Here is a 13,770-nt window from a genome sequence, read left to right on the forward strand (position 1 = left end):
CGACCTTGTTGCACGGAGCATATTCGCGCGAGATGTGACTTTGTTGCAGAATCGAGTTACCTTGTTGCACTGACGCAACAAATTTTGAACTTATTTCTGACTTTTTAATGCGCCGCATAGTTGCTGGAAAGGGTTGGTGATTATAGCACGCACCATGAGTGCCCATTTGTGGCGGATACCGGCGCTGTACAAGTCTTCTTCATTCATTCATTCTTTGGGAGTTTGTGTCTATGCACCAAGTTCTAGCTTACAAGGCTCAGCAAACAAGTGAATGATTTTCAATTGAAAGAAACACAGCTGACGTGACAATTTGCGTTTTTATATTTACACAACATGACACTCAATATCGGCTTTATTTCCATCCATTTTGCTGGACTTGATGGGCCAGCCTATGGTCTTCTGACTGACCGAGTGAATGATTGAGTCACTGTGTATTAACCCTACTGCTGTTTAACAGGTCACCAACGGTCAAAGTTTCCTTCCACTTCCCCTGGTATACTTTCAACACACCAATGGTCACTTGACCAATTTTGACCCAAGTAACCGCATGGCTCAGAATGCATGTTTGCATAGGAGAGTTCATGATTTCCAAAACTGCGAGTTACAGGTCGAGTTTGACTAGGCAAAACCTAGGGTTGTTTGGCCTTCACCTCAAGACAGATGCTTATTCCTTGCCAGCATCGGGTATGCACTATGAACTTTAATAATAACCATCTCTTAGTTTCTGTGATATTTTGAAACGGTCAAAGCGTTTCAAAACGTATCCAAATTTTAAAGCATTTCATCAAAACATTCAGTCGTACATTGCTGCATAAGCCTCTTGTCCCATTTTGATGTAGGCCTCTTTTTCAGTTGGCGTCATCTGTGCCACGAGTTCATCAGTGATGTCTTGGAAGGGCACCATGCGTCCCCCGACCGACACCACCACGTCTTCCTCTTCCTCATCATCTTCGTCCCCGCTTTCCATCTCAACGGTGTGCGTGATCGGGGCCGAGCGCGCCGACAAACCGATGTTAAAATCGTCGTCAGAGCCGCTGGCATCGCTCTCCACGTCACTGTCGCCCTCGCCAGGGACAACGGCCTGGGTCCCGGACTTCCGCTCGTGCGCCAATAAGGCGCGTATGATCTCTTCCGACTCTTTATTCTTAGTCGGTTTCCCAGCCGAGGAAGTCCCTGCCTGGGAGCCAGGGTTTTCGGCCGATGTCTCAGTTATAGCGCCCTCTACTGTGCTTTCCATCAGCCAGACGGGGCGTTCCCGCGCCGCTTTTTCTTTAGCCTTGTCCTTCTGCGACTCCTCCCCAACGTTGATGGTGATCTGTTGGTCGTACATCTCGAAGCCCAGGTTTCTGGACGAGTCTCCGCTCCACGCGTTGTGCGGACCACTGCCAGCACCGCCACGACTGGCACCTGGTCTGAGAAAGTAAATACATAAAAACCTTATTGATATCTTTTCTCTTCAAACAGGCAGCACCACTAACAAACACTTGGGCATCATTCTCTGCATCCACCACTTAGAATTGGCAGAGCATTTTCTTGTTAAACCCAAGAATTTGACTGTGAAGTTGGGAAGTGTCCTCTTATGAAGGCAACGTTGGAGTCTAGTCCATAACAAGTCCATCTCAAGTCAATCACAAGACATGCAGTCCCAAGTCAAGTCACAACCTATTCAAATATTAACTGCAAAGAAATACATTCATCCCCTTTTCTTGTGATGGACTTGTGATGGACTCGACTACAACACAGTTTTAATCCCTTCCAGTGATTGCAATACCTACCTCTTGTTTTCGTTGGCCGCAGATGGGGTCGGCTCCAGCAGCGCCTTGGATAGTTTGATGTGCTCGACAGACTTGAGCAAATCAAAGATTGGTTTCAGCTGCTCGTTGAAGATGGCTATCTGCATGTAGGCGTCCTTCTTAGGCACGGCACTCTCATCCTCATGCACCTAACAGCGGAAGAAAAGGAGGAGCAGTAGGAAGAAGAATAATATAAATGTGGTGCTTCAGACCAACGTCTCAAAGCACTTGTATTAAATTTCTCAGATAGTTGATTTATACAATCACTCAAAGTGCTTTACAATTATTTTACCCCGGTTCATCAGGCCATGAGACCAGTTTCCCTCAGCAGATCGGGATCGGCGCAATCGTACCCTCACAGGTACCCATTTATACTCCTGCGTGTAGAGGCAATTGTAGTAAAGTGTCTTGCCTGAGAACACAGACACAATGTTTCCATCAGGGTTCGAATTCAAGTACCATCATACAGATCCAAGATGCAAGAGCAAGATTCGCAACAACTTACAATGTTATTTCTGGCAAGCAAATTCAGGATGCTGAAAAATTTAACATGGGTCAGACAGAAGGGGGTTGTTTAGTCACCCCCTTATATCGATACCTACCTCTGTCCCGCAGAAAGTACAGTTTAACTGCCCAGTGAGCATGTCCATCAGTGTCCCGGCATCAAACTCGTTGTACTCCTTGTGGCACTGCGGGCACTTGAAGAGCGCCTTGCAGGTAGAGTCCCGCTCCTTGTTCTCAATCTTCTGCCGCATCCTGTCCAGCTTGTATTTGACGACATCGACAAAGACCTGAGATTGTGATCCATGAACAAAAATGAAACCACAGTTTATGACAAAAGGTGAACGATATTTCAAGTTTTTGAAACACAAGGCCTGGATTTCTCCATAAACCCTGCCAAACTTTTGCTTGTCTATATTCCCACAATGACCTGGTCCAAGTTTGACTCAGCTATCATTGTCACCTGACCAAAAGTCATGATCTCATTGGTCGATGCGTACTGTCTGATAAGCAGGCAGGGAGGGGCCACTACTAATGCAGCTTGGTACCTTGTAGTTGATGAAGTAGTAGTTGTGTCGGTTGGTCCGTCCGTCTGGCTGTGTCTCTACCCGCATCGTCTGCTTGATCAGCTTGTCGTTCTTGAGTCTGTTGATGAAGATGCGGAGTTGCTTCTTGTCGAACTTGAGCAGGTCTGCCATGTCGTCCTCCTGAACACATCAAAGATGATAAGAGATTAAGATGAAACAAGATCAGTAAATTTTAGCAGTTCTGTAATATTAACTTTAAACACTGTACATATGACAACACTTGTTTCTCTGAGATACGATGAGTAGACTTTTTGTGCTTTCATTGTCATTTAAACAACAATAAAAATAATAGTACACTTACCTTCACGATGGGATTTCGCACAAGAATGTCTATGATCAGGGCATGCTCAATGGTGTAGAAGCCGCGGGTGATGAAGCGCGCCAGTCGCTTGAGTTCATCCGGGACCTCGGTGAGGACGGAGGGCTCAGTGATGGCTGGTGCGGGAGGGTTCATGCTGATGTGGTTTTAAGAAGTTGTGGAATACTTTGTCAAGTTGTGAGGCTGTAACAAAGAATAACTTAGTACTTGAGTATTTAAAAGCAATCTTTGAGGAAAGAACAGTATGGTTTTCTTCTCAACTAAGTTAAACCAATTAACTGGATATTTTTAGGCATTCCCAGTCAGTATTATAATTATAAAAATGCAAGATTCACGTGGATTGGTAAATCAAGAAACTCAAACGTTTATTTTCTAATAAAACCTGAACGTGATATAATTCTTGGATCCTCAAAATTTATGTTTGAACTCACATTTTTAAGCATCATCAATGATTAAGACAAAAGTCAAAGACAAAGTGAAAAGTCAGATTTAATTAAACAAAAAGAACAAAGCTTTTCAAAATCAAGTTTGTGTTATTGGGCTGTACCTGGTTGCAAAAATACTCAAAAATTTCCCCGAGGATTTTAAATAAAAAGGGGAGGGAAGCTTAGATTTAATCTAATTTTATCACATTCCACAATTTAATAACGCTGATAGAAATACAAAAATCGTAACAAATATCAAAACACATGCAGTGCAATGTTTTGGCTGAATAGTCTGGTGCTCAGGTATAATTGTCCAACTCTACACAAAACGTCTGGCAGCCATGCACACATCTGTGCAGCACAAAATGGCTTCCATCGACCTGGAGAAAGTCCGCGTGGTTGTTGTCGGGGATTCGGGTGAGAAATTCACTTTTTCTGAAAGAAACTTCTCTAAATTTCGGAAGCATTTATGATAAACCACACGACAAGGCTCTTTTTGAAAATAAAAATCGTCAATTTGTGTGTATAATTACCTCGTAAATTAGTCCCGTGTTTTCCGATACCTACTGTTTCACTTGAGCCACATGATTGTATTTTAGGCGTTGAGGGCGCTATACCAAGTACACGTACGCTTGTGTAAATTTGGCATTGCATTTGGCAGTGAAATTGAAAATGAATGAGAAGGGGAATATTTTTTGTAAATATTATTATGAGTTATGGAAACTTTATTGTTAAATAAAATCTAAGGAAAAAATGTTGCAACCTGACGCCACTTCAGCGGTTGTGCACAAAGTCTATGGAGAGTCGAGACAATTTTCTAAGTATTTCCTAACAAAATTGGAAATGTTTCTCAGTCCCAGATTCATGTCTTATCATCATTTTTGTAATGAATGACCTTCATTGAGATGATATATGAAGAAAAAAGCGTCGTCAGATTGCAACATTTTTTCGAAATCGTTGATGCATGGTTGGGCTGTTTTGTTGTATTTTGCGGGAATTGGTTTTACTTTTAATTTAATCGTATCCTACAACTTACAAATACAAGCAAAGACAGTTGGCAAGTGATGTCAAGAGTCTCATATGAAAATTTAAAATTATAAACAGAAAGATTGATCAACAACAGTCATATCAATGATTACAGATGTCATTGCCAATTGGTTTCCTTTTTCTCAACAGGCGTCGGCAAATCGTCCTTGGTTCATCTAATTTGCCGGGGTCACCCCAATCCCAGCCCCGGCTGGACGATAGGAGCAGCTGTAGATGTCAAGGTGAGCTGAGATTGGGTCAAACCGATGATTTCCTGTCTCAAAAATGTCTATTTGCGATTTGAATTGGAATTTTTCATAGAGATAAATTCTTTTGTTACACCGGTACACCATGCAGAGGTTGAAATCAAAGGAACTCTTTTTTGACAAAATGAACTAGCACAGTTAGTTTTTAGCTGGTATGTCAAGTCTCAAATTTCACAAAAATATTTCTGATTTCATTGCATTGCAGATTCACGAATACAAAGAGGGCACGCCGGCTCAGAAGAGCTACTTTGTGGAGTGCTGGGACATCAGTGGGTCAGTCAATCACGCAAACAGCAGACACATCTTCTACAATCCCGTCAATGGTAAGTTTCCCTCAATTCGTATCCTCCAAAATCCTTCAAAATTCTACCAGGAGGTTCCGAAGAATTTTTCAAGATGGAAGAAGGTAGCACCAATCTCCCCTTGTTTCTTATGTCATATTCGTAGTCTTGGTCCAAATTTGCTCCTCCTTGCACGGCAATCTCTGATAGGCACGTTCAAGTCACAAGATTAATCAAGAGCAGTCTTGGGAATTTTGGCAGTGCTACCCAGGAAATTCCGAGCATACCTCACGCGCTTGCATTAGCTTGAATAGACCCCTCTCATAGACAGCCATCTTCGTAGTAAAACTACAACTGCGTATTCAATGCCATCAGGTACGTGTGCTTGCAGTGTGCAAAATGTTCTAAACACGCATGCATTTTGCTCGAAATTTCTTTGAAATATGACGAAAATTTGACTCCAAAAATGCCGATGCACGTGACAATCTGTAGCCAGTGACGTCATTTGAGAGGTATCTATATGGTAGTTGACAAATGTGAGGCATGCTAGGAATTTCCTGTATTTGAACTGCTCATGAATTGTATTATTTTAAAATAGAGTATCAAAGCCTTGCCCATGCAACTAATATTTCTAAACTATTTTTTTTCCAGTAAATTGTGTTTTGTGGTTCTTTTGCAGGGATAATCCTAGTCCACGATCTAACCAACAGAAAATCCCACACCAACCTCCGGTTATGGCTAAGCGAGGTGCTAAATAGGGAATCAGCTTACGGCTCAACAAAGACCAGATCAAGTGCAAGGTAATACCCCTAAAAAAAATGCCTCTTTTTATTTCTACCTTGAATCCTCGGCCCAATTTCTTGCTGCTGCTCAGCATAAAATATATTGCAAAGCAAATTTGAGTGCTAAGCAAAATTCAGCAAGTAACCAGTCAAACGCAATACAAATCCCATGACTTTTTGGCTGGTATCCTGTTTGCTAAGCAGATATTTCCCGTGCTTAGCACACTTCTATGCTTAGAAGCTTGTGAGATGAACCGTTCTTGATTTAGCCATAAGCACCGCCCACTCTTGGTTTATGTACATTTCTCACAGTGCTTGTGACCACCTGACATGGTCAGCTGACCAAAAGCTGTGATCTAATTGGTTAATCACACAGTCATGAAGGATCCATTGGCTCTAAGTTCTACTCCACCTCCAGAGGATGAGGCTTAAAAATGATTACTAAATTTATAACTTTTTGCTCACATATATAGTCTTTTTTAATCCTTTCTCCAGCGAGTATGATCCAGAACAGTTCGCAGGAACGCGCATTCCAGTCCTAGTCATCGGCACAAAGCATGACCAGCTAGACTCATCCAGACAGGGCACACTACAGACGTCGGTCATAGCAGAGGAATGCGGGGCCGACGAAATTAACCTGGTAAGCAAAATCTCCTCGGCCCAATTTGCGCTAAGCGGAATATATTGCTTAGCAGATTTATATGCTTAGCAAAAATCTAATGAGAACCAGTCGCTAGCAATATACATTGCATGACATTTTGGCTGGTCACCTGTTTCTGCTAAGCAGATATTTTCCGTGCTAAGCAAATTTCTGTGCTTGGCAGCTCAACGAGCTTGAATCCTGTTCCACTGTCGGCGCCTGAATGCAGCGGTTTCATTGATTTAGATTCACCTGATGAATTTGGACATCCTTTTTGAAAATGACTATTTTCTCATTTCCAGGATTGTACACAAGCAAGGCATGTAGCGCCTGGCTCGACGAATGCCGTCAAACTCAGCAGGTTCTTTGACAAGGTGAGTTACTCTCAAAATTTCTTGCCATTTCTCTCAACCATAACTCATATTAAAATCACCCATTTTTGCTGTCTTGTCAGAGAGTTGATCTAAGATCGAAGAAACCTTATCAAGAAAGCCAAGAAAGGTTTTAAAAACAAGTTTTTCAGTAACATCTTTTTTTTAAATCGGTCTTTCAAATCTGACAACCTCAGAAGAAAAATCACGCGTCAGGTTAACATTCAAAACTTATTTTCTGCATTTCTCTATCATTTTCCAAAAGATCTTTTGTTTCAGCTCTTGCATCCTGATGGATTTCAGCACAGTATTATTTAATACAGCGGAGTTCCATCAAAATATTTAAAGCTGGGATAGGATTAATAAAATTAGATAGAACCGCTTGCATTCACCAGTTTGCGCCGGATGACATGTATACTCGCAAAGGTTTTGTGGTATTCGGAACGGATGACGGATAAACACGCAGGGAGCGAGGCCGGAAATATCTGTCAGCGACCCGCTCCCAGCGAGCGAGGCCGGAAATATGAGTGAGCTGCCTGAGGGTGATGGCTTCAACCCGCCTGGCTTGAGGTCGAGTGAAAAGTTATCCCGCACCTCGTTCCGTTCTTGTCAAAATAATCCCGGCGCGAACTGGTTAATCTGGGTCATCTATGACATCTGCTACCCAATTCTACAATTCATGCTCAAAACAAATATTTGGTACCGGCCCTGAAAAAACACAAAACCCGTCTAATTCTGAAGAAAAATAACCACCGCCGCCTTGGTTTCCCACATTGCCTAATTCATTCCTTCTTTTTCCGTTTCCTCTGTTCCATCTTTCCTTCCACGTCTCTCTGCTCTCGCTTAACCCTCTAAACTACTCATCGTCCCGTCCCGACCTATCCCATAATCCCTAGGTGATATACCGCCGCTTCTACTCTAACCCCGCCAAAGATTCACCCCAGAAGGTTTGTAAGTCACTCCCCTTATTTTTGTTTTTTGTTTTTTGTTTCAATTTTCTTATAATTCAAAACTATTCTCTGACATGATTGTTGTTTTTACGTGTGAATCTGTGAGTTCTTTAAACCCTTCCAACAACCCATGCATGCAGTGCTATTAACAGTGAGAGGGCTTGTCCTTCTCTTTATAAAATTTCATTCATACTTAAACTAACATTTCTGTAATAATATTTGACTCAGAAGAAAGTGTAATATCGTTGTATTTGCCTCGAAACTTATGGGTTTTTTTTTTTTTTTTTGGAAGGTTTGATTTTGAGTGCAAGATACTTTATTGAATTTTATTTTTGGATTGGTTTGATGTTGCAAAATTTTTTGAATGCATTGGTTGTTTGCAGGTTGCTAGGCATGTGACCAGTAACACTCAGTTGGATTGGTTGACGTTATAGTGGGAAAATAAACCTGTGACTTTATTGAATGCAGTGTACATCCAATGTTCAGTTGATGGAAGAATAGCATTGTGCGTACATATAAGCATGGCATCCTGGCATGATGTTTTTTGTGCATTATTGCCAGTTGGTTGTGGTTAGCGGAGCCATGGAATATGGCCCGGGTACCACTGGCCCAGGTACCACTGGCCCAGGCACCACTACCATTTGCACAGGTACCACTGGCCCAGGTACCAATGGCCCAGGTACCAATGGCCCAGGTACCACTACCACTGGCCCAGGTACCACTGGCCCAGGTACCACTACCACTGGCCCAGTACCAATGGCCCAGGTACCAATGGCCCAGGTACCAATGGCCCAGGTACCAATGGCCCAGGTACCAATGGCCCAGGTACCACTGGCCCAGGTACCAATACCACTGGCCCAGGTACCAATACCACTGGCCCAGTACCAATGGCCCAGGTACCAATGGCCCAGCTGCCTTACTAATGGCCATTCCACCTGTCATGTCGCACACCTGTTTCATCACCTGTTCTTTGTTTTGTTTTCTACCACAGGTGATCGAGCGGCGGTTCTTCTCCAGGGATTCTAGCCAGGTGTGTGCACCACCCTTCCATCCGTGGTGACCCCGCCCCCTTTTTTTGGTCACCACCCACCACCACCCTCCCAAATGTTGTAAGTGGTGATGCTGATGATCACGTGACCTATCCATCACCCTCCAGCATGCTGCCTCTCAGCCCCGCCCCTATTCTTTTGTTAATTTTTAAATAACAATAAGAGGAGGGAATGTGCAACTTCCCCCTCCTATACTATAATTATGAGCCACAAAAAGTCCATATTCATTTAACCCAATTCTTTTTTGCTCAGTTTCTCCCCTTTGCCAGACTCCTCCCTTGACCCCCTACACCTCTCCCCTACACATAGACACCACCCCCTAAAATCTGTTTTTCCAAGTTTCTCGCCTCCCCAAGACTCCCAGATCCCTCCCCGAACTCCCTGACCCCTCCCACATCTGCCAGACCCCTGCTGCAAACCCAACTATTCCACCCCTGCCGTGTGCCCCTCTTTGAAGAAACTTTGAATCAAACTTTACTTTCTGATCATCTGTGTTAGAATCTTGTTGAATCCAGCACTGTATTAAACCAGTGGCCTTTTTCTATGTATTTAATACACACAATCGGACTGGACTATTCAGTCCTTAAAGGCATATAGGATCATTTGATTTTCTTGCATGTTGTTTGTTTCCAATAATAACACCACTCAAAATCCAAAGAAGAATGTTCAAAACCTAACCTGTTGAAGTTTCAGCTCAGTGGATGTTACATCTGACCAGAAAAACCGTCAAAAACCATGCACAACCTTTTGATCCAAAACTGATTTCGTCTCTAGAACTCTTAATTTCCAACGATCAGTCAATTGACTGATCGTCGGAAATCACCTACATTTCTTGATTTCTTCCAAATGACAGCAAGCAAGATTGAATAAATTCACAGGGTGTTTACTATTAGTGTGATCTATAATCCAAGTGAACTTTTTGATAATAATTTGATACCTTACTTCTGGGATAAATGCAAATGATCCTATATGCCTTTAATCCATCATGATCCTGCAAAACCAGTTGTTGGATTTTGAGGATTTTACGAAATTAAGTTTAATGTTATAAAAAAACAGTTCAAGGAATTTCACAGTTTCATCCCCTTACTTTGCTCCTTGCTTCAGCAACCCATCGGTAGTCCTACCGAGAAACGGCGATCGTTCACCCCGCAGTACATGAAGAGCCTGCACACAGACTGACGACAAGGTACAGGGCTCTCAAGGTGAGCTGCACTCGCACCGTTGAGGGCGCTCTTGTTTAAAGGGCCATTCCATTCACTATCTCGCCAACGTGAATCGGGGAACCGGCCGCTACTTGGCTACCAGTGGCTCATGTTGCCTTGCCCTCTCCATGGTAACAATTGATGTTCGAAGTGGTTCGATTCCGTGCTTGTCGTTCTTCAGCCACTACCTTGTCTCTGTGCAGATAAGAGCAGTCTTGCTAAAAAAATGTGATTTGGATGGCCCTTTGAACGGGCCGACCGCACCTGTTACACAAGGATAATGAATTGAATGAGTGTTGGATCGTTGACAATATTCTGCGAAAGCTGCCAAAGAAACTAATATTGTTTAGAGGTACGTCTACGATATAAACAACACTGACGATATTTGAAGCAACTTCGATAAATGTTGCAACAGACGATTCATTGTAACACGGTTTACATTTTTTAAGTTGTTAATTGTGCGGACAAGCCTCCCTGAAATTTTTGTGGACCGCAGTGGAACGTACTATTTGAGACTTGAGAATTTGTTGTATTTTGCGTTCCAAACAGCGGATGCTGCTGAAAGTTGCCTCCGATTGTGGTAACAAAACGACTCTTAAAAGTTCAGCAAGCCGCTCGAACAACTATATCAAATGCTTTAGTTAACCGTAAAGTTGTCTCATGGGCACTAAAACACGTCATGATGTCACCGCAAACTTGCAGAAATAATCAACAATTAAATACGCAGCAGCTCCGAAATCTCAGATTAGAAACATGTTGAGCAATTTACTGGAGATAAACAACAGAATGGTTAGAAGGCTTGACAGTTTTTACCCACAGAGGGCGCCATTTGCATTATGTCACCTTAAACCATGCCATTCTTCAATGTCAAGTTGCTTTGGTGGTTAGCATAGTGAAATACTGTTATAATAGTGGTAAGAGCTTTTTCATGAAATCAACAGAGGGCGCTGTTCAAGATCACCAGTCAGTTTCCAACTGTGGCAATGCTATAGGAAAACTGCCGCTATGGTCACGTAAGAAATTGTATACCAACCGTAGGGTTGACTTGTGAATGCCAAGCCAACAATGGTCCAGGAACAAAAATTTGTACTGAACATTCGTATCATTTTGAGAACAGATCTGAAAAAAATCTAAGAGTGTTGGGGAACCATCGCTGAACTCGTCGCTAAGTGTAATTAAAGCTTATCTTTTTCAGTTGTGCTAGTGTAAAATAATGTTGAAATTCGAATGTTAGCAGAGAATATATATTTTACATGTAAAAATAACTCGTGTTTGCTTTATTTTGTTTGTAAACCTGCGTACAACTTTGTTACTGACTGTAAAAATGTGGAGAATGCAAGTGCAGTTGTGATGAGTAAGAGGCCGAGTGTGCTGTCTAAATTGGGAATTTTCCCCACAGTCTAAAGGTTGAAGAACAAGTAGCAGTCGTGTCCTCAAAATTAACCCCCATTCCTCTCAATCGGGATACACAGTCCTCGTAAACGGGATGCAAGAAAAATATGTTTCCGTGGTAACGTCATCGTCAGGGACGACGCAGTCCCTTGTTGATATATGTGGAGAGTCCAAAAGATCGTAAGCTGGAGGAGGGGCAATAATTGCTGACAGAGCTGACCAAATTTTGGAGAAAAAAAATCTCTGGCTATTTTAGAATTGTTAAAAAAAATTGCTCGTTGTTTGGGGCTTTGGGAGTTGGAGGTTCATTTCGAGTTTTAATTTGGCTGTTTGGTTTGTAATGGTTGGAGCCTGTCCTGGGTTGAAATCTGACTGTGTTGTTGTGTAGTTGTGGTATATGGAACCAGTATTAAGTTGGAACTTGTTCATAGAAAGAACCTTCGTATAGCTGGAACTTATCCATAACTGCTTGTGTGGATTCCAAAGAAAACTGTTCACAGGGCTAGAGTGAATGGGTTTTACCTCAAAATATCAACCACGATCGTCATTTATTTCAGGGGCGGTTCTAGCTTTTAAATGGGGAGGGGTTGGTATGAAAAGGGGGTTAAGTGAAGGCATGCTCACGGTATTGGGGTCCGGGGGCATCCCCCATCCCCCCACCCCCGGAAATTTTGAAATCTATGATACTTTCTTGGATTCTCCTGTATTCTAAGGAAATAAATTTATGAACTTGAGCATTCCATTTATATTTTTGGCCCCATTTTGCTAGTATCATTACATTTTTGAATTCCAAATTGCAAACTACTCAGTATTTAGACAGCAGAGAATTCAAAGTCTCTTGGCCTAGATATATTCTTGCTTATCTTCCCAATTCAGTCCACCCTTCAATTATGCCCGGAACTGTGCCTTCCCAACCGCCCCTCGTTGGTCGTTGGGTGGGTGCACTCTTCAGAAATCCATAGATTATGCCGATATTATCCAGGCAACGCCTAATCCATTGGCCCAATTCTTTTTTTCTTTTTTTATATTTCGATTCTGTCAGCAAGTCATTTGGAACCATATTGCCAGATTCTGTAACTGGGCCAACAATCGATATAGATCAATAGGGACTCCAGCATTTCCAAGTGCCGGTTTTATTTTTAATTCTCCCCTTTCTCTGTACTTCCGCAGAAAAATGGCTTAAACAGCTGCAATTTAATATTCTGACAGGATAAAAAAAAATGGTCAAAGATGAAATCGTATTGACAATATTGGCCATGCCCGCCAAATGTATGCAGCGTCACCGTGCGCATGAAGACACGAAGTCTGCATGTAAAATTTTCCATTTTCACCCAACTACATTGTCAACACATCACTCACACTGAAAAGCACTCGTCAGGTTTTTTTTTAATGTGCAACTCATGAACTCGACCTAATCATTCCAGTATTTCTCCAACCCCCCCCCCCCCCCATCATGTTTCCCCAACAGACAATTTCCGTTGACTTTATCGACGTTTTTTCTCCCATTCAGCTAATAATTTCACCCTCAAACGCAACCACCATCTTTCTTCTTTTCCCAAATCCCCCAGAAAAAAATCTTGGCGCCAAGGGGTTTTCTGAGTCCATGTACATTTTTATTGGTAGCACGTCCAGCATTGATTTTGAAGCGGCAGGCTGTTTGTCGCCAGCCGTCTTTGCCCGAGTTCATTTGGGTTTCACGCTGCGTGGAGTGCTCCTTTAATCATTAACCTTCCCGCCACTTAACACCAATTGAAACCAGTTAATATTGCACAGACCTACTTTGGCACTGTACTTATTGTGTACAGAGTATGTACACCACCCATGCCAAATATTAGCCGTTATGAACTAGAAATTGTCCACATGGCACATTTTAATGCGATGTTTAGAACACTGGCTTAATTTCAGCGGCCGACTTCGCCTGGGCTACAACTAACAATGTTTTGGTATGAGAAACATGTTCCCCTTGAATATGTTAATGTGCAAGGCCTATTTGCTGGATCAAACTTAGTCATTTTAAAACACACATGTTTCGTACTTTGGGAGCGAATTCTAGGTTTTTAAAACCCAAACAGCGTGGGTTAGTTCAGTTGGTAGAGTGCCGTACTGATGTGATATTTCGAAGGTCTCGGGGCCCGAACCCGCTTCACTGAAAATTGAAATTTCGACACTTTAGCATAATAAAGCTT

At 42.4% G+C, this 13,770-nt stretch overlaps 2 protein-coding genes across 2 annotated transcripts; one reads left to right on the plus strand and one right to left on the minus strand.

Annotated features, from left to right (window-relative positions):
- Positions 1 to 298: 298 nt before the first annotated feature.
- Positions 299 to 3,909, minus strand: LOC119745787 (general transcription factor IIE subunit 1-like). Its single transcript, XM_038222389.1, has 6 exons — positions 3,748 to 3,909; positions 3,183 to 3,383; positions 2,843 to 3,001; positions 2,396 to 2,584; positions 1,776 to 1,942; positions 299 to 1,412 (listed from the first exon to the last, which is right to left on the minus strand). The coding sequence occupies exons 2-6, from the start codon at positions 3,333 to 3,335 to the stop codon at positions 794 to 796; spliced, it is 1,287 nt and encodes a 428-aa protein (XP_038078317.1). The 5' UTR covers positions 3,336 to 3,383; positions 3,748 to 3,909; the 3' UTR covers positions 299 to 793.
- Positions 3,910 to 3,936: 27 nt separating this feature from the next.
- Positions 3,937 to 11,457, plus strand: LOC119745788 (rab-like protein 3). The gene is made up of 8 exons (XM_038222391.1): positions 3,937 to 4,042; positions 4,802 to 4,893; positions 5,123 to 5,240; positions 5,878 to 5,998; positions 6,476 to 6,620; positions 6,923 to 6,994; positions 8,933 to 8,971; positions 10,095 to 11,457. Exons 1-8 carry the CDS (start codon positions 3,967 to 3,969, stop codon positions 10,167 to 10,169), a joined length of 738 nt encoding a protein of 245 aa, XP_038078319.1. The 5' UTR covers positions 3,937 to 3,966; the 3' UTR covers positions 10,170 to 11,457.
- Positions 11,458 to 13,770: the final 2,313 nt, after the last annotated feature.

This window comes from Patiria miniata, unplaced genomic scaffold (assembly GCF_015706575.1).
Source record: "Patiria miniata isolate m_02_andy unplaced genomic scaffold, ASM1570657v1 HiC_scaffold_7, whole genome shotgun sequence".
Taxonomy (NCBI): Eukaryota; Metazoa; Echinodermata; class Asteroidea; order Valvatida; family Asterinidae; genus Patiria; species Patiria miniata.

Coding starts and splice junctions, on each gene's coding strand:
- LOC119745788 (XM_038222391.1), top strand. CDS start 3,967: ATGCACACATCTGTGCAGCACAAAATGGCTTCCATCGACCTGGAGAAA. Junction 5,241..5,877: donor CTTCTACAATCCCGTCAATG/GTAAGTTTCCCT, acceptor GTTCTTTTGCAG/GGATAATCCTAGTCCACGAT. Junction 5,999..6,475: donor AAGACCAGATCAAGTGCAAG/GTAATACCCCTA, acceptor TCCTTTCTCCAG/CGAGTATGATCCAGAACAGT.
- LOC119745787 (XM_038222389.1), bottom strand. CDS start 3,335: ATGAACCCTCCCGCACCAGCCATCACTGAGCCCTCCGTCCTCACCGAG. Junction 3,002..3,182: donor TGCGAAATCCCATCGTGAAG/GTAAGTGTACTA, acceptor TGATGTGTTCAG/GAGGACGACATGGCAGACCT. Junction 2,585..2,842: donor ACTACTTCATCAACTACAAG/GTACCAAGCTGC, acceptor TCACAATCTCAG/GTCTTTGTCGATGTCGTCAA.